At 45.1% G+C, this 20,215-nt stretch overlaps 2 protein-coding genes across 2 annotated transcripts; both read right to left on the bottom strand.

Annotated features, from left to right (window-relative positions):
• Positions 1-7,982: 7,982 nt before the first annotated feature.
• On the bottom strand, positions 7,983-11,152 carry LOC133972552 (1-acylglycerol-3-phosphate O-acyltransferase ABHD5-like). Its single transcript, XM_062410068.1, has 7 exons — positions 11,030-11,152; positions 10,522-10,604; positions 9,633-10,035; positions 9,326-9,477; positions 8,755-8,866; positions 8,492-8,672; positions 7,983-8,313 (listed from the first exon to the last, which is right to left on the bottom strand). Exons 1-7 carry the CDS (start codon positions 11,071-11,073, stop codon positions 8,200-8,202), a joined length of 1,089 nt encoding a protein of 362 aa, XP_062266052.1. The 5' UTR covers positions 11,074-11,152; the 3' UTR covers positions 7,983-8,199.
• Positions 11,153-14,821: 3,669 nt separating this feature from the next.
• Positions 14,822-16,665, bottom strand: LOC133972035 (E3 SUMO-protein ligase ZBED1-like). The gene is made up of 2 exons (XM_062409218.1): positions 16,533-16,665; positions 14,822-16,081 (listed from the first exon to the last, which is right to left on the bottom strand). Exon 2 carries the CDS (start codon positions 16,046-16,048, stop codon positions 15,176-15,178), a length of 873 nt encoding a protein of 290 aa, XP_062265202.1. The 5' UTR covers positions 16,049-16,081; positions 16,533-16,665; the 3' UTR covers positions 14,822-15,175.
• Positions 16,666-20,215: the final 3,550 nt, after the last annotated feature.

Genomic DNA, 20,215 nt, shown 5'->3' with positions numbered 1-20,215 from the left:
CAGGACATGAAGAGGATTTCAACAAATGAGATAAAAGGTGTTTCAGAGTCAAATTACCAACCTTACCTTTAACTCTCATTGAATTGTTTGACCGTGCCAGTGACAACCATTGAGCGGAAGGGGACTTTAATGATAATCATGAGAACTGACAGTATTAGAATAATCTTTAAATACCCCAAAATAATGTGCAAATTTGGGGTGGTGGCCAGTGCATAATGTCTTAAGTGACTGGGAGTCTACTTGGGACAATTTAAACTTGAACCTCAGTGTTTTTAAAATCCTGTCTGACGATGTAATCAGAGATTTTTGTTTTTCTTCTATGATATCTATAAACAGAAAACTGGGGTATTGTATTGTAGGATTATTTCTGAAGACGAGACTTCTGTGTGCAGTGCCAGCTCTCTCATTGTGTTTATTTTCCTGAATGGTCTCATAGATCCTCCCTTGAAACACTGCAGGGAGTTGTAATCTCTGCAACATCTGCGCTACTGTTCCACATCAGCCAGCTGGTAGGAAATCAGATCAGACCAGATCAGCTCGAGGGTCGACGCATGAATGTTACCATGTGACCCGCCAGCTTACGCACTCGCATGGACTCACAAACACAAGGGATGCGAGTGCACGGACAGGGGCACACATGCCATGTAGGATAACCAACACACAAAGCATGCAGGTGACAAGTTTGTTGTGGTTCCCAAAAAGAGAATATAGCACTGAGGACAGGGAGTCAGAGAGGCTGTCACATGTTTAATACATTTTGTATTATTTACAATATGCGTGACAAGGATGTGACGAGGTTTAGGCAGCCCTGTGAGCTCAGATTAGTTTCTGTAGTTGTTCCAGTAGATGCAGTGTGGTACAGAGGAGATCAGTCCGGCAGGGAACCATCACACACACCACTACACACAGCACGTTCACAGCAGCAGACACATCATCTGCTTCTGGCAGGTCAGTGTGTTACAGGAGCGGCGGTCCATCAGGAGGCAGAGCGGGTCATCCACTAGCCGGTTTTCTGGTTCATTGGTGGTTTGATCCCCGGGTCCTTCCTTCCATTCCAGGTGCCGAAGTGTCCTTGGACAGGACCATAGATCACATAGTGTCCCCTTTGGGCTGTGCTCGCAGTTTGTGAGCGATGTGTGATAGAGACAGAGCTGCTCATAGATGGGAACAACTGTAGTGTAAAGTGCTTTGCTCTCAAAAAGCTCCATATAAATACAGACCATTTACCATTTACTCAAACTAGTGTAGTATGAAATATGGTGAAATAAAAAAAACTGATTCTCTAAATTATTTCGCAGTAATCTTGACCCACGGTTTGACCCAGTTGTCAACCCCTGCTTGAGTTTATATTTGTCCAAATCACACTAAATTTAACACTGCAATTCCACTTCATATTAAGCTAAAAAGCTTTAAAAACCCACTTTACTGTGAACATGGTGGAGCATCTTCCTCAGGACACACTTTTCTACATGACTCCTAAATGTGTGAATGAGCAACTGTTTCCTTTCATGTTTGCCATGTCAGCTTTTGTCCTTCGGTCCCTGAGTGACCAAAAAAGGAATTACTGCATTGAAACAACCACAGTATTGTCCTCTGAAATATAGTGTAGACGTTGGATTATAGTGACTCCCAACTGTGCTTTAAGCTCCTTCAATCACTTTCTCCTCAATGAGGGGACAGAAAAACAAGCTGACACAGCCGCCAGCGTACAGTACGTCCAGTTTAAACGCGTTTTAGCAGACATGGCTGACAGCGAGCAGCAACAGTATGCATGTTAACTCAGAGGAATGCTCGAGCCGCATTCTTTGTGAGCTAGTTGCTAATTTTGCCTATTTGCTGCTGGACAGGAAATTTCCATTGAAATTTCGGTCTATCTCTTCCTCTGATTTTGAATATACGTAATAATAATAAACTGTCATAAATAAACCCATTAGTCTTATTCCACTTGGCTCCTGGGATTTTTAGTGTATGGTCCTGTAGGATATGGTAGGCCTGTGTTCTTCATCTGTTGTCAGGCTGTCAGCAGAGCATGCACAACCCCCCCCCCCCCACACACACACACACACAAATGCTTAAACCAAGTCTTAACCCCCAAACATTCTATTAAAGGGGGGTCACAAAGTGAGGACCGGCAAAAATGTCCATACTTTCCCAAAATGTACTCAGTCCGTTGATTGTTTCCCTAAACTGATCCTCACAAAGATAGCTGTGCAAGAGCAAACACACACACAGACACACAGACACACCACACACAGCACACACACTAAAGACTAAGACTAAACCCAGCCTGCCGAGATTGTACACTCCTGTTACTCTAAAACACACACCTGTTAACCTGACATTGAGGAGCGGGAAGCTCTATTTATTTGCATGTGTACATTTGATTTCGCTGAAGGCAAATCGTTCAGCCACTGAAACAGTGCGTTTGCCTATTACACACAGAGTGAAACCGAGGACTGCCAGAGATAGCAGGCAGGAGAGAGAGAGAGACACGGAAAGAGACGGAGAGAGAGAGAGAGACGTCAGATGTTCATCAGCTGTGACAGTCTGGGAAAAGACAAACAGGGGAGGGCCGATGTAAAAAAAAAGAACAGCTATAAAGGATATTATATATCAGATAAAAGAAGCCATGGCAGTTTAACAGCAAATAAACCTGTGAGTCTCCGAATACGTGGCCAGGAGAAGACAGAACAAACAACAGCAAGGCTAAAGCAAAGAGGGGAAAATGAGGAAAGTAAAAAACCCTCTTCTACTGTGAATAAAGCAGGACACAGCTGGAGATCTGTGGGCATCACAGCTATAACAGGCACTGCTGCTGAACAGGAAGTCGTTAAAGCAGCACAGGGGCACAGGCCACCCCAGGTTATTGGCTCTGAAGTTTCAGCTTTAAAAAAGGGAGAATTCCTCAGATACTGATCAGACGGTTTCAAAACGTGGAGCTCACTGTCACACTGAGATTGACTGTAGTCTGCATGGGGAAACTTCAAATAAGTGAGGCAGTTACACGGTACAGAGGTGTCACCGGACGTTATAGGACATGAGTGGCGATGGCAGACGTCCTCCCCGCAGCCATATCCTGTTGATTCTGAAGGACACCTGCTTGTAATGATCTCTAAAAATGAGACTGTGCTGTTGGATGTCTCCCAAACTTGTTTCACAAAATGATCCACAGAGGCCCGACCTTGAGGCAGAAACGATCTTGAGAAAAACAGTTTGTTCCCGAAATAATTAACAATCCCAGCCGGCTGTCGTTTTACAATTCAGGTCTGGAGGGGGATATTAAACGGGTGTTTCTTGGTTTCAAAGGAGCACTGAATTTAGAGTCAATATACCCATCACAGGGAGTTCTTCTCAGCATGCAAGAAATGTACCATCTCTTCTCTTGAGAGAGGTTTGACGCCGGGGAATCTCAGCTTGGGTTAGAAGATGAGGTATTTACAAGAAGTCCACAAAAATATGTAATGTGTAGGAACCAGTGTTTTTCTAGCAAGAAAACCTGGAGTAACCAATGAAAACAAGCTGTATCAAGATCGATCAATCAGCCAACCACTCAATCATTCAATGACATATTGTCACAGCGAAACATTATTAATTAATTTCTTAATCTTAACCCTTTTTATCCCTTAAGGTGTAAGGAATGTACGATCTACCTGCCCTGGGCTTCGTGTCGGGCCGCTCCCTGCGTCAGACCGATCCCTTTTACCTGTCACAGTTTTCCACCGGCATGTTGTTTTTGGCCGAATTGGGGTCAATTAAAATAAGCTGTTAACACTTCCATGATATGTTGATAAATCATGGCGCAACGTTATGAATCATTCAGTGAAGTTTTTTTGTGTCCACCAGATGAATGTTGAGTCCAATATTCACTCTCGTGTCTCTGTTCTGCTGCCACCAGGTCCTTCCTGAGGGAAACGTCTGGCTCTTGAGCTGCTAAGCTATTCACTAATAACTCTTTTTAGTTTGTGCGAAGCAGGTGGTGCACGGTGGGGCTTCACTGAAAACAGCTTACACACAAACAAGCGGGTGAAAACATAACCTCCTTAGCAGGGGCGATAGTACTGATCATAATGATAACGATGTACTAATACAGGATGCAGTGGATGAGGACGGCTGAGCTGAATATTAAAAATCGATGTAAGCAAAGCGCTGGAACACGGATGGGAATGACTTGATGAGAGGCATTAGCTCAGGAACCAGATTTGTTTCTGAGGGATCAATAGTTTCAGTGGAGAGAGAATTATCCGCTTTACAGGATTATAGGAACCAGGATCAGTATCAGTCCCTGAGCAATGAGTCTCACTGTGGAAGTCTCGATGCCTCGTTGGATCCCTTTCATTCTCTATGTGAAGTGAAGAGGAGCCATCGTGTCAACAGCCTTCCCTGTGCAGTGTCTGTAAGGAAACAAGCAGGCAGCTGGCAGACTGCAGCTCTGGTTCTGTTTGGCTTTCCTGACGCACCCACACACAACTGACTCACCTTGGGTGTAATGTGAGAGGGGCTGTGAGATGCTCCACCGCGTCAGACATTTTGTCTTTTTGAGTGAATAACAACACCTCTCAGGTCTTTTCTTTTGCTTGTGCAGTGCTTGTTCTAAACCTGCCTGTTTGGAATGGGCTGTTCTCTTGTCCTCTGTTCATGCTCCGGAGCCACTTCAGAATTATTCCTCATCAGTAGTGAGTCCTCCTCAAACAGTTCTACAATAACTTGTCACTTCTGTTTTGTTTGTGTGCTGGACGTTGTGTTCAGAGCTTTATATCAACAGTCTATAGTGCAGAGTGAAGTAAGAAAAAATTGTTTGCTTGGTTTATCTGCAGAGAAGATTTCATAGTAAAACAATGAAATTGACTTTGCTTTATATCTGTTCACGTGTGTGCTTGTAAGTTTGAATGATTTACTGAAATGCTGTTATTTTTGAATAAACTGCATGTCAGTTATTTTACTGGTTTGTTAAGCGATCAACACACAATCTTAAGACTGAATTCCACAACTTTTCTGCAACAAAACCAATGTTGTGGTGTAAATTTGTTATTAATGTGGAATGTATCATGTGTGTCCAAATTACACCAAATTCAAAACTGCACTTCCCTGGGCCATTTTCACTACACTGACTGTGTGAAGAAGATAAGATGAGCAGTTCGCTCCAATTTGTATTGTTTCAAATACAGACAGAAAGTTGTGGAATTAGTAGGTAGATAGTAAATTAATTTTAAAGATGAGGAGATAGATAATTCTTTAATCTATCATCGCCCTGCTTCACATACGTCATGGAAATATTATCAGTATGCAAAGGTCAGTGTGGCTGCCACAAGTAAAAGTAAAAACTCTGAATCTGTAAATATCATCAGTCACTCATACACTGACTGTAATTGTTTGGTTCAGACAGGAGCTGTCTGTGCATGATGCATGAATCTCATTATGATTGTCACAGGAAAAATGTGTTTAATTGTGTGGGGCTTCTGTGCCGGGATGATGGATACCTATGATGCAGGGAATTGTCGGTGTTTGAAAAAATAAATAAAGAGTGGTGGTGGTCGACCAGGACGCCCCTCTGCAGCCACACTTCTACTTTGATTCCAAAACAATGGGTTTTAGAAGAATAGTCCGAAAAACGAGAGAAAAACAATCAGCTCTGTGCTGCAAATCAAAAAAGAGACGTCACTGTCAACACTTTAAATTGCTCCTGAAGCCTTGGCTGGGGCTGATTTAAGATAAAGCGAGAGCTGATAGGCTGCCAGCAGCAGTGCAACAATGTGTTTCTGAGTGAGTGCACACCTTTTATGTGCAGTTATTTCAGGCCTTCAAGCTTTCAATTATATCCAAAGCCAGTATGAAAGCTCCTGTCACTTCTCTCGCCTGTTTCACTTTTCCTAATGAAATGATTCTGTGCCCACGTGACTGAGTGGGTGACACACAGAGAGAGAGAGAGAGAGGCGATGAATAAGCCTGCAGGCTTCTTCAGTGAGTATTATGGACAGAGGCCCGGGCACAATGTGTGTGCAGGTTTCCAACCCCAAGAGAGGCTGCGGCACATGGAGCGCCTGCTGACTGTTCCTCGCCGCCTTGACAAGCTGCCATTGAAGCGTCTTCAAGGAAACAAACAACCCATAATTACCCCATCCAACCATCGCATCGCTTCCTGCCTGTTGGTGATCCAAAAGAGTCAGTCTCCGTGGCTACCGTGTTGCCAGGAGACGGTTCGGGTGGGCCGGGTTGATGTCTCAGAAATGACAGAGCTGGACAGAGGGACTGTGCTGGTGAAGTCCGGGGAGCTCAGTGGTAAAAAATATCCCATCTCCATGGTGTCACCTCACTCCGGGCTGGGTTAACCACACTGCTGCCTTTAATACCAGCATCCACCCTCATCATCTGTTAGTGACATTCACTGGAAATAAAAAATCCACACTACTAAAAATGTGCTCAGTTATTCTCCCCCCCAAATAAACACGTCATCCTTGAGCTCTGTAAATGTAGTCAATGTATTTCCCTTACATATTAAACGTTTGCAATTGTCTATAAATGATGCAACGTTTATATCCAACTTTCATCCTTTTCTTTGCCTTTGTTGTCACATTGCTATATGTCTTATGTGTTACAGCATGAAAACAGCAGTATATGTGCATGATACAAACACAACAGGGACTGACTCGGAAAATCACTGGTCCACAGCACGAGGTCAAAAGGCCAACAGGGTACCTTCACAAACCCTCTAGGCATTTCAATAAAGATTATACTGTGTTTTCTGTTTCCCTTTATAGTCACCTGGGAACATATCTGGTTAACTTCATGTTCAAGTTTAGGAAAACGATGGAGCTTTAACTGTCCCAAATTAGTGTGGCATACCATAAACACCAGGGGCATTGCAGCAGGAAAGGCAAAGCAGGCAATTGCTGAGCTGGGAGGGGGACCCCAATCCCCAATTTCTCACATTTTGAGAAAACCACATAAAATGGTATGATTGCCTACGTGCAATAAACTGAAACAATACCACGATTATAAAGGCTCTAACAAGACCAGGTTGGAGACTAGAACAACTAAATGAGTGTGTATGATGTGTCTGGGATGGGGGTCGGTGATGGCTCTAAAATTTGACTGAACAATTATACGTATGCACAGAATACACTTTGTTAATCATTTGATAACATTTGATATTGGGATGTTGTGGCTCAATATCTTGCGCTCCTTTTTGTGTGCGTGGGGGGGGGGGGGGGGGGGGGGTTAAAGTAGTAACCCCCAGGTCCCTTGCAACGCTCCTGGCAAACAGGTGAGAATGATTACAGTGATTGCGCAGCACAGCAAAAAGAACTAAATGCTGACGAAAAATAGGACTTTCTTTGGTTAAGCCATTTTCTGCAAAACTCACACATGCACAAAATGAACGCCTCCCTGTGAAGGACCAAGTTTAACTCATGTCAGTTGCCTCATGAAAAAGGAGCTCTATTTATAACCCAACAAACATCTCTGACCCTATTCTGTCACTGCAGTTGTGACTTAGCAGCGAGCCGGGCTGAAAGCATCCCTGTCCAGGTCTCCTGAGTGGGTCACTCAGCTCAATATGCATGTGAGGCCGCTTGGTGCGGGCTTCACTGTGACCGTCCTGCACAGCAGAGGTGAGATGATGTGTGCATGCTGTCACCCTGCTGCCCTCTGCTGGCTGCTCTCAGTCAGGGTGCCTCTTGGGGGGTGAGGATGATCCATGAATAACACAGCCCTTTGCTCCACTTATTTCTCCCTCATTCCTCACAGAGTGTGCAACGGGTTAGGAAAAGAACAAGCTGTGTACTGAGCTTGGACCTCTACACAAACCAATACAAACTAGATATTCTCTTGAGAAAAATGCTCCTTTTTTTTTAAGGAGAAAGTTTCCCAATCGCTTCTCAGAAGTCACATTTCGAAATGGATGCCGAACTGACTCTTACTGCTTGAGGACGGGAAAAACACTAAGTGAGCAACACAGACTCATCTCACATTTATTTATAAAACGTATTTACATGAGGCTGGATAAAGAAACCAGTGGAATCATCTGACCTCAAGCCTTGGAGAGGGCCTGAGTGTGGAGCGATGAGTGATGTGCCTTCAATCATCTATTGGTGTCTCAAGACTAAAGTGCATGACAAAGAGGCAGAGCAGTCTAACTGTTGTGGCGGTGCAGTGTCACTTTATCCCCGTGCTCTCCTGCATATTTTCAGAATGAAGGAACTCTCACTGCTCCTCATCCTCACTTCTGCTGGCTGTTCTGGCGAGGATCCTTAGGACCGCCTGGTTGAAGTCATCTGGTTGGTCGGCGAAAACATAATGGCCCGCTCCTCGGATCACCTGACAAACAGTGTTGACAGAGATGTTGTGTTTCATATTCCAATGATGCCTCTGGCCACTGGCTGTCGCCGGCGCCAAGGCATAAAAAGCCAGGCAATCTGCGATATTGATTGTGAGCTCTATTTTCTGAAAATGACTCTTTTCATCCCCACAATGACAACAAACTACTGAAACCTACTGTGATTTCCACGTCTGGTCTAGTTGTCTTCAAAGCGCGTCCAGGGTTGCTGTCGATGCTGGAGCGTGATCCATAGATGAAGGAAATGGGAATGTCGGCTTGAATCTGGCCGATCCTCTCCAGCATCGGTCTCTTGGCCCAGCCGTAGGGAATAGTCATGTTCCTAAAGGCTGTTTCTCCGCTGAAAAAGATGATGAACATTCATACAGTACATTGTGCTGAGACATAACATACCCATGCATATCGGCATAAAGGTTCCTCACCTTGGCGTCTGGGCGTTCAGGTGGTAGATGTAGTCAGACACAGTATTGTCATCGAACACAGTCAAGTATTTCTGTTTGAAATCAGACCTGATGGTCTGAACCAACATTGGACCTGGATGAGGAGAGATCAAAAACAAGGACATTTACCTTTAGATATTAGTTGGCTACTGCAGATTACTTTACAGTACAAATAATCATTGAGTTATGGCACGTAAGAGGAAAAGGACAAATGATAGGGGAAAAAATTATCTTGATATGTCTAGATTCGTGCCTAAATATATTGAGTTCTTTCTTGGCCCAAGTCCCATCCTTCTGTTTTGTGTTTTGTGTAGAACAATAAAAGAAAAATCTTACAGTACCAACAGCACGAGGTGGTTTATTCAACTTCATCACTGCCTTATTTTTCCACTTAAATCCCAGTATTGGTGTCAAATATATGGTATTTTACTTTGAGGTTAAAAAAATGTTTCACAACTTTTGCGGACAGAGTGTGAATCATAAGAAAATATGTGAGTGTGTTTATGCGCCAGTATGTGTTTATATGTGTGAGTGTGTGTGTGCACGCGCTGACCCAGTGGTCCAGCAAGCCTGAGTCCAGCCAGAGGGTTGAAGGGGCTCATGACAGCCCCTATGGCTCTGATCCACACTGGGATGGAGTTATGGTTGGGGTTGTCGGGACGTTCAGGGAATCCCCACGGCTCAACCAGCACTAGACTTTTTACCCTGCACACACAAACACACACACACACACATGGGTTACACAATAAATATACACACTTCATGTTAAGACAGCACCATACCACAGAGCAATGTATCTCTAAGCAAGTCATTTGTTGTATTTACATAAACAATCAGCACAGACACAGACAAAGAGGCACCTGTGAGGATGCTTGAGAGTGTAGGCAGCAGACAGGTATCCTCCGAGGTTGTGTCCCAGCAGCACCATTTCCTCCAGTCCCACCTTTTCCCGCCACTCCTCCAGCGCCGCCAAGAACTGCTCCTCGGCTCCTTCCGGGTCGACGCTGAACTGCGGGCGGCTGCTCCTGCCAAAGCCCAGCAGGTCCAGAGCGTAGACTGGGCCATCGCTAGAGAGAGAGTCCAAGTTTTGGGCCCAGAGGGCAACTCCGCCCCCGATGCCGTGCAGGAGAACCAGAGGAGGCCTGGGCGGGACTTTGGGGCCAGATGGAGAGGATGGCTGCAGATGAGTGGAGAATGCTACTGTCCACAGAGAGTTGTTGTTGGATATGTGGACATGTTGCCTGGAGAAAGGCCGCCTCACACCTGCAGAAGAGGAGGAGAGATGAGGGGACAGGCCTGGAGGAGGGAGGGAGGTGAAGTAACTGAAATGGAAGTGCTCAATGAGAGGAAGACCCCAATGACAGTCGAGATAAATGCACTGTCCTACCCGACCCCGGTACGAGGAGCTCACCCTGGACGCAGATACAAAAAAGTCAGGATCTAGAGAATTTAAATGTGGTTTTATAAGGTGACTTTTATTATCTTATCTTCATTGGCCTTTTACTCAACTTTAGTTTTTCAATTCTTAATGACCTTGCAATGCTATTTAATTATTTTCCACTAGTTATGAGATGATTATGTGCATGTTTGTAATTTAAATTTTCTTGCGACTATCGTTGACTACCCAACAAAATGACCCTCAGGGATAATTAAGATATTATTGATCCTTTATATCCATTTTTTACATTTTCCTTGACAACGCAACAAGTTCTCACAAGTGTTTCCACAACTCATTGAGACCAAACTTACTCTTGAGCATTTTTTCCTCTGCATCTTTGAGCTGAGTGGGAGAAGTGGGGCACCAGGAGGGAATCCAACTCGACATCCAGGAGCTATGATTCAGAGAGCAAACATGCAGCCAGCCGGTCAGACAGTGAACACACAGAACATGCTAATACACCAACAAAGTGTATGTTGAACTTTGGTAATGTGGCTGTGCTGTTATCAGTGCTGCTGCTACTATACAATCCATACAGTACCTCCCTGAAACCTGCTTCTAGTTCATTTTCTGAGAAGTCAAAGACTTTTTTTTTTAAGATGTCAATTTAACAGGAACTTGCGCCTCAACAGGCAGCCTTTGCATTGTAAAATATGTTTTTATGAACTATGGTAGTCGCTGCTTAATTTGTTTGCTTAAATGAAACATTTAGAGGAAGTTCGGGGGTAATGTTATAACAACACGGACATTAGAAAAGAAACACAACTTACAGCATGAAGAAAGTTCGAATAGAAGAGTAGGATCAGTGTTAGAGCTCACCTCTGCTCGGGGGCGGACTGGCGCTCCTCCGTCATCCTCTGCATGGTGAACTGTCTCGAGACAGTGAGGGGAACTGTCTGCTAACAGTTATTTTGATGCGTTAAAGTACATCCCGTAAAGAATTTAGTAGCCCTGTTTGACATTCAAATTACAAAAATAACAAAACACAGATTTTGCAGCACACGATAGACTTACATTTTTAGCAGGGCAATAGATATTTGTGTTATCGTGATGGGCGACTCTCCAGATAGGTTTGATACCCGTTTGCCCGTGAAGGCAGCAGCGGGGGTCTCTGCAGATGAACCTGTGCGGCTCCGGTGGTTCTCTGCTCTGCTCAGGTGGGCGGTGGTCGGTGAGGCTTTTGAAACTAGTCGTTACTCACTGGGGGGATTAACCATCACAGCCAGTGTGTGTTGACTTTGTGTTCACAGTGTAGAAGTTGTGTTTCACAGGGGTTTAGGCACTGCTAGCTAAAGGCTAAACCACAACCTGTGCTCCGGAGCTGCACAGCTGACCTCCACTGGCCACATACAACACAGGTAATACACCACTGCACAAATAACACCCATTGACCCCCTGGGACCACTAAACAACAATTGATAGCTTAACGATTAAATGTTATTAAATATATACGAGTAAAATACAAGTGGACTTTTCTTGGGCTAGCGAACCATTTTAGCATAGCATAGCATTACAACAATAAAAGCCTTATACAAGATTAAATATATAAAAAAATATAGTATTTGATGTTAGGAAACTTTAAAGGGATAGTTCACCCAAAAATAAAAATTCACTCATCATCTTCTCTTCACAACAATGCCAATGGAGGGGCGGGTGAAGTGTTTGAGTTGTTACCTGAGACTGTATATGAAGATGGACGATACGTCTTCTCTTCCTCTCGCTGTCCAGAAATGAAGCCAAAATATCTTGTATACGTTCCCTGTGCTGTGACAATTTCTACAATCCCACCGTAACAGCGAAGAAGGAGACACAAATCTCTTACAGTATTGACGCACTTTAATTCTCAGAGCATGGTGCATACGACAAAGGTTCGTTTGTAGTTTAATAACAGTTCTTTGTCTTTAAATATTTGGCTCACACCTCCCACTCTGGTTGGGGTTGTTACAAAGTTAAAGGTCAGGATCTTCTGATGACAATGCCTACTTAAATCAATCAGGCCAAGATTCATTCAGTAGTACAGGATACAGCATGATCAAGGTTACATTGTATGAGATTCAATCATGATCAATCATTGAGGAAATAAACACTATCATATTGTGGTCAAATGTTACATGTCCCTTACACCTGCCATCTTGTGTAATTGTGCCAGTGTCTATGCAGTGGAGATCCAGGGAAAGGAATGGCCGAAGACATCATGATGTTCCACGCCATTTTAACAGCATAAAATAAAAGCAAACTTACTGGAAAATTGAACCATGAACATAGATCAGTCACTCATCACTCATCTCACTCACTCACTCATCGTCATCCGCTTATCCGGGGTCGGGTCGCGGGGGGAGCAGCTCAAGCAGGGGGCCCCAGACTTCCCTTTCCCGGGCCACATTGACCAGCTCTGACGGGGGGATCCCGAGGCGTTCCCAGGCCAGTGTTGAGATATAATCTCTCCACCTAGTCCTGGGTCTTCCCCGAGGTCTCCTCCCCACTGGACGTGCCTGGAAAACCTCCCAAGGGAGGCGCCCAGTGGGCATCCTTACCAGATGCCCGAACCACCTCAGCTGACTCCTTTCTAAGTAAAGGAGCAGCGGCTCTAATCCGAGTTCCTCACGGATGACTGAGCTTCTCACCCTATCCCTAAGGGAGACGCCAGCCACCCTTCTGAGAAAACTCATCTCGGCCGCTTGTACCCGCGATCTCGTCCTTTCAGTCATCACCCAGCCCTCATGACCATAGGTGAGGATAGGAACGAAGATCGACCGGTAGATCGAGAGCTTTGCCTTGCGGCTCAGCTCTCTTTTCGTTACAACGGTGCGGTAAAGCGAACGCAATACCGCCCCCGCTGCTCCGATTCTCTGGCCAATCTCACGCTCCATAGTACCATCACTCACGAACAAGACCCGGAGGTACTTGAACTCCTTCACTTGGGCTAAGGACTCATTTCCTACCCGGAGTAAGCAATCCATCGGTTTCCTGCTAAGAGTCATGGCCTCAGATTTAGCGGTGCTGATCCTCATCCCAGCTGCTTCACACTCGGCCGCCAGCCGATCAAGTGAGTGCTGAAGGTCACAAGCCGATGATCCAATGAGGACCACATCATCCGCAAAAAGCAGTGACGAGATCCTCAGACCACCGAACTGCAACCCCTCCCCACCACGACTACGCCTCGATAACCTGTCCATGTATATCACAAACAGGATTGGTGACAAGGCGCAGCCCTGGCGGAGACCAGCACCCACTGAGAACGAAACTGACTGGCTGCCGAGGACCCGAACACAGCTCTCACTTTGGGAGTACAGAGATTGGATGGCCCTGAGGAGAGACCCCCTTACCCCATACTCCCGCAGCACCTCCCACAGTTTCTCCCGGGGGACCCGGTCATACGCCTTCTCCAGATCCACAAAACACAAGTGGACCGGATGGGCATACTCCCAGGCCCCCTCCAGGATCCTTGCGAGAGTGAAGAGCTGGTCTGTAGTTCCACGTCCGGGGCGAAAACCGCATTGTTCCTCTTCAATCTGAGGTTCGACGATCGGCCGAACCCTCCTTTCCAGCACCTTGTAGTAGACTTTACCAGGGAGGCTGAGAAGTGTGATACCCCGGTAATTGGTACACACTCTCTGGTCCCCCTTTTTGAACAGGGGAACCACCACCCCGGTTTGCCACTCCTTTGGCACTGTACCCGACTCCCACGCGATGTTGAATAGGCGTGTCAACCATGACAGCCCCTCAACACCCAGAGCCTTTAGCATTTCTGGCTGGATCTCATCAATCCCTGGGGCTTTGCCACTGCGGAGATGTTTGACTACCTCAGTGACCTCCACCAGGGAAATTGACGACGAAACACCATCAACCTCGAGCTCTGCCTCCAACATAGAGGGCGTGTTATTTGGATTCAGGAGTTCCTCAAAGTGTTCCTTCCAACGTCCGACGACCTCCTCAGTTGAGGTCAACAGAGTCCCATCCTTACTGTACACAGCTTGGATGGTTCCCCGTTTCCCCCTCCTGAGGTGCCGGATAGTCTTCCAGAAACACTTTGGTGCCGACCGAAAGTCCTTCTCCATGGCCTCTCCGAACTTCTTCCACACCCGCTGCTTGGCCTCCGACACGGCAGCAGCTGCAGCCCTTCGGGCCTGTCGGTACCCTGCAACCGAGTCCGGAGTCCTCCAGGATATAATATCCCGGAAGACATTATATCCGATTGCACTACTCTTCAATCGGACGGCTTCCCTGACCACCGGTGTCCACCATGGTGTCCGAGGGTTACCGCCCCTTGAGGAGCCTAAGACCCTGAGGCCACAGCTAGCCACCGCAGCTTCAGCAATGGAGGCTGTGAACACCGCCCACTCCGGCTCAATGCCCCCAACCTCCACAGGAATGCCAGAAAAACTCCGCCGGAGGTGTGAGTTGAAGATACCTAGGACGGGGGCCTCCTCTAGACGTTCCCAGTTCACCCGCACTACTCGTTTGGGCTTACCAGGTCTAGGCCTGTCACGATAACACATTTTTCTGTGCGATTAATTGCCCCAGAAATTATTGCGATAAGCGATAATATTGCCGTTTTGACACCATTTTCAACTTATATAATGATAATGGCATAATAATGCAAGTACACCCTTTCGAAGATCAATAAACTTTTATTTTTAAAGAACACTGGAACTGGACATCTGGAAGACATTTAAAATATCCAGAATTAATTAACAAAACATCCAAAAACAATAAATAAAATTATTTTAACCAAAAATGCTCTTGAATAAAAACCAAACACAACCAAAAACAATAAATACAATTTAAACACTAAATAAAAAGGATGTAAACCAGATTGCACTTCAACAAATAATAAACATTAGGCTCAGACATACAGGCAAAACTGCCAATTAGGACCTTTGTGCAAAAAAAGTGCAAACTAACAACAAAAAACATGACTGAAAGCGGATGCCTCAACAGGTCATATGCAAATCTGTAGCTTCTTTAGTCTTGCAGATTCCGAGCAAGAAATACCAACATGTTGACTTTGTGTGGCTTAAGGCAGGATCTCTCAGGAGTAACAATGTGGCCAGCTGTGCTAAACATTCTCTCTGAGCTGGTGCTTGTTGCACAAATGCACATGTACTTTTGGGCCAACTTGGCCATCAAAGGATATTTTCTTTGATTGTCATGCCACCACATCAAGGGATCACAAGCTGCATCAAGTGCATCTTCTTGGAGGAATTTGGTCAGCTCTGTATCAGCCTGCACTCTTTTTGGAAAGGAAGCCTGGGTCTGACTTGTGAGATGAGCTCTTCTGTTTCGAAGAAAGTCACTCAGCTTCATCTTCTTGGTGGGTGCGGTAGCAGTAGGTTCATCCACGTTTCCTCCAGCAGCGTTGCTGCAGCTCTCACCACTGGCACCTTCTCCACTTTCTTCTGGCCCTATTATGTCCAGTAGCTCTTGGACAAGCTGTTGTTTGACATCATCCAATGCCTCTGCCTCCTCCATGCTGCCACGATACCTTGGATCCAAGATGGTGGCCTTTCTCAGGAGGACTTGGATTTCAGGTGATTTGTATTTTTCAGTCAGGACCCTGCACATGTTTTGTATAATGCTGGCTGTCAGTGCAGTGTCATCAGGGCCTGGAGAGAGAAGGTCGTCTTTTATCAGTTCCATCACAGGTTTAACTGAGGACACTGTGACGTATCTTTCCCCTGAGAGGACGTCTGTGAAGTCAGCTAGTGGTTTCATTGCTGCGTTGATGGACTCCAACACAGAAACATCTTGCCAGGTTGGATTGAGGTGGCTATGTTTACGGTCTTGAACCAGGACACTTCTTATGGCTGGGAGTTGCTCGAGCACCCTCTCTACCATCTTCTGCTTAGTGCCCCATCGTGTGACAACATCCTGTGGGAAAGATAATATTGTTCTTGTTCATTAGTTAGTCTATATAAACATTCTTAAACAAATACTACATTTTACATTTCCATTATTATTCATTTGTATGTTTTATTTTATTTTTTAATGCCAGTGCATACGACTACAGTCTCAATTAAATTCAACAGGTCTAGAGGCTACTTTAAAATAAGAATAACAACTCTTTAAATATTTTGTGTTGCAAATTAAACAATAGAATATAGATGTATTGCACAGTAATACATTATACAACAATTCAATGCACTGCACTCACTACTGGACTCATTAAAAAAAAGTAGAGTAATAAATAGTCAATAAATAATACATTCTCATGGTCTCATTCACTCAGTCAGTACATTCATGTCACACTGTACCATCAACTTAGTGCCATTGTATGCATTAGATGCATTAAATTAAACTATCAATGAATTAAATCACTCACCAGTATTAGACTGTGTTGGGGGAGATTTGCCTCACTCTGTGCCTTCCTCAGGTCTCTCCTCTTAAGCCAGCTCAGGTTGAATGTGTTGACCAAACTTTTACAGAGTCCGAATGCACGCGCTGTCCGATCTTTGTCGCTGTCCAGACCATGGCACACAGCAAGGTGGAGGTTGTGGCCAAAGCAATTGAGCCATGACCAGCCAAGATTTCTTATTGCAGCAACAATGTTAGCACCATTATCTGTAGTGATACAGACTAGTTTGTGCTCATCCAGTCCCCAGTCTGCTAAAGCAGACTTCAGGTTTTCTCCAAGGGTGTCAGCAGTATGATTCTCTGGGACATATCTGGTCTCTAAACACTTGGAGTGCAGGGTCCAGTCCGCAGTTATGTAGTGTATGGTCAAGCTCATATAGGGAGTCATGTTTGTACTTGACCACATATCTGTAGTGGCAGAGTAAAATGGGATGTCTTTGATCTCCTTTAGTATGCTGTCTTTTACACTGTTGTACAGTTGTGGAATTGCCGTTTGTGACACGTATGTTCTCCCAGGCAATTCGTACTGGCTGTCAAATGTTTGCAGCATTCGTCGAAATGCAGGCTTTTCCACGATACTAAAGGGCATCATCTCTCTAGCAATGAAGCGAACTACACAGTCAGTGAGCGCGCACCATTTTGCGCTGTCCTGTTTGTACTTTGTTTGCCGACTAAACGCCCCAGTGATTGTGGACAGTTGGGAAGACGGAGACTTCCCAACTGTTTGTTTTTTCCCAAGCTGGGAAAACTGCATCGGGTGATTGTGTTTCAGGTGAAGATGCAGGTTTGTTGTATTACCGCGTTTTGTCAATACTGTTTTCAAACAAATGCGACATGTCGGCTCGCATAAGTTATTTGGTTCGCCCCGGCCGTTGGGTTTGAAGCCGAAGTGCTCCCACACGGCAGCTGTCGCGTTCGGCTTAGAAACCAACTCCATCTTTTTATTCTTCCAAATGTTTTTTCTCTTCTCCTCTCGGGACTTTCATGCTGCACTCTGCACTGCGCAACGCCAGGGCTCCGCCTCCCACATAGAGACCAATGCTACAAGTGACTGGGACGTGACGAGGGGGTTAACTTATTGTGCCCTCAGCTCGGCCTTTAAGGCTGCGCTGCAGGAAATAATAACCATCACCAACTGAATGCCTAACCCTGCGCGCTGCCTTGAAGAATTCAGTTGGGGAAAAAAAACACCATCCGGCGATTTATTGCAGCCGGCAAAAAATTATCGCTCATTTTAATTTATCGCGCAATTAATTGATTTATTGCATATCGCGACAGGCCTAACCAGGTCTATCCGGAAATTTCCCCCATTCCCTTATCCAACTCACAACCAGATGGTGGTCGGTTGACAGTTCCGCCCGTCTCTTTACCCGAGTGTCCAAAACATGTGGCCTCAGATCAGATGACACAATCACAAAATCGATCATTGATCTTCGGCCTAGGGTACTCTGGTACCAGGTACACTTATGAGCACCCTTGTTCGAACATGGTGTTTGTTATGGATAATCCATGACTAGCAATCCATTCAGGGTCTCCAAGAAGGCTGAGTACTCTGAGCTGCTGTTTGGTGCATACGCACAAACAACAGTCAGAGTTTTCCCCCCTACAACCCTTAGGCGCAGGGAGGCAACCCTCTCGTCTACCGGGGTAAACTCCAACACTGCGGCGCTCAGCCGGGGATTTATGAGTATCCCCACACCCGCCCGGCGCCTCACGCCCTCGGCAACTCCGGAGAAGAATAGAGTCCAACCCTTATCCAGGAGTACGGTACCAGAGCTGAGACTGTGCGTGGAGGTAAGCCCCACCAGATCTAACTGATAGCGCTCCACCTCCCTCACAAGCTCCGGTTCCTTTCCCCACAGCGAGGTGACGTTCCACGTCCCCAGAGCCAGCTTCTGCCGCTCGGGTCTGGTCCGTCGAGACCCCTGACCTTCGCTGCCACCCATGTGGCTGCCCACCCGACCCCAACGGGTCTTCCCACAGGTGGTGGGCCCATGGGATGAAGAGAGGGGGGGTGCCACGTAGTTTGTTCAGGCTATGCCCCACCGGGCTCCGTGGCAAACCAGGCCACCTGGCGCTCGCCATCGAGCCCTCCGTCTGGGCCTAGCTCCAGACGGGGGCCCCGGGCTTCCTCCGGGCCGGGTCTCTTCTCCTTTTTTTTCTTCATTGAGGTTTTTTGAACCATTCTTAGTCTGGCCCATCACCTGAGACCACTCTGCCATGAGAGACCCTACCAGGAGCACAAGGCTCCAGACAACACAGCCCTCAGGTTCATAGGGACACGCAAACCTCTCCACCACGATAAGGTGACGGTTCCAGGAGAGGCATAGATCAGTAGTTTTGTTAAAGTTAGGCTAAATAAAATGACCCAAAAAAATCTTTGAGAAAAACTTATTTGACATGTACCTTGACTCTTTGTTTGGTCCATGTTCCATTTGCTAACATAGAGAAGGCGCGGTTTATGACCTATACTGCAGCCTGCCAACAGGGGGAGATCAAACCCCTTTGGCTTCACTCTGAGCTGTCATGTCATCAATTTTTAAATTAAGTTTATAGTGAAGGTGAATTGTGTAGTTGTTTATAATCTCATGCTTTTAAAACATCTTTAGCCACTACTGGATTAAATTTTTAATTTCTTTGCAAATGAGCTTAACGTAATTTCTACACCTAATGAAAACTTGACCAGTTATAGTTTGTGTTATATTATCGTCCTATTTTACTTATTCCAATATTGTTTTTAAGAATAAAAAGTTCTATATTAGTCCTGCAATGTGGAAATTTGCAATACTAAAGCAGCAAAAATACATCAGCAGTAGTAGGTACAAATATAAAAGAAATAGAGAAATATAGAAAAATAAGAATTGAATTAAACTAATATATTTTGCTAAACAAACAAATCAATAACCATTTGACAATTGAAAATTGGGACATAAATGTATATTTGCATTTTCAAATCTAGGAGTTTAATTAGAATTACAAACACAGACAGAAATTAAGTGAAAGGGCTTTTTCATGCTTTTCAAAATTAGTCTGTGTGTCTTGTGGCTGTGTGACAAACCAAGGTAGATGACTTTGGTTTCCCTCACACTAATATTCAAGCTAATAATAAGTAGAAACACAATTGCTGGCGGAAGATTAAGCCTTTCCTTATCTGCATTAATGTCTTCCTCTAATTTCAGATAAGGGCCGAGATTTAAGGGAAAGTTAATCTTCGTTATCCTGAAGGACTTGGGTGTACGGTCTGATCCTGCTGCTTAAGGAATAGCACTTTCACTATCTTACCTTTTCCCTTTTTTTCAACTTTTGCTCTTACAGTGAATCTCATTAAATCTTAAAAGCAGGTCTATCTTATAGATTTAAAGAGGTGTTGTCCTTGAAAAGCTCAGGAGGATCCTTTGAGAAATGACCGTGTATTCCTCGTACGCTGACCACACTTATTTGTGTCTATTTGGAGACGTTAGGAACTGGGAGCTACTGTATTCAGCAGGATCACATGGGGTTTATATTAACCTACAAAAAATACATCATGTAAAGTATATACAAACAATATATAAGAGAGAAAAACATGAAAAGCTTTACCTATGTTTTTGTTCCTCCAGCATGGTGGCAAGTCACTCGAACACTGTGATGAGCTGCAGAATTTAAATATTT

The sequence above is a fragment of the Platichthys flesus genome, chromosome 17 (genome assembly GCF_949316205.1).
Source record: "Platichthys flesus chromosome 17, fPlaFle2.1, whole genome shotgun sequence".
Classification (NCBI taxonomy): domain Eukaryota; kingdom Metazoa; phylum Chordata; class Actinopteri; order Pleuronectiformes; family Pleuronectidae; genus Platichthys; species Platichthys flesus.
The sequence above is the reverse complement of the archived record's forward strand: the minus strand, read 5'-3'. Positions and strand labels throughout refer to the sequence as shown.

What these genes read in the sequence shown, in the direction of transcription:
- LOC133972035 (XM_062409218.1), bottom strand. Translation starts at nt 16,048, where the DNA reads ATGGTAGAGAGGGTGCTCGAGCAACTCCCAGCCATAAGAAGTGTCCTG.
- LOC133972552 (XM_062410068.1), bottom strand. Translation starts at nt 11,073, where the DNA reads ATGCAGAGGATGACGGAGGAGCGCCAGTCCGCCCCCGAGCAGAG. An exon ending in ACTCTCAAGCATCCTCACAG is followed by an intron (nt 9,478 to 9,632) that starts GTGCCTCTTTGT and finishes TTGTGTGTGCAG; the next exon opens with GGTAAAAAGTCTAGTGCTGG. An exon ending in CTGAACGCCCAGACGCCAAG is followed by an intron (nt 8,673 to 8,754) that starts GTGAGGAACCTT and finishes CATCTTTTTCAG; the next exon opens with CGGAGAAACAGCCTTTAGGA.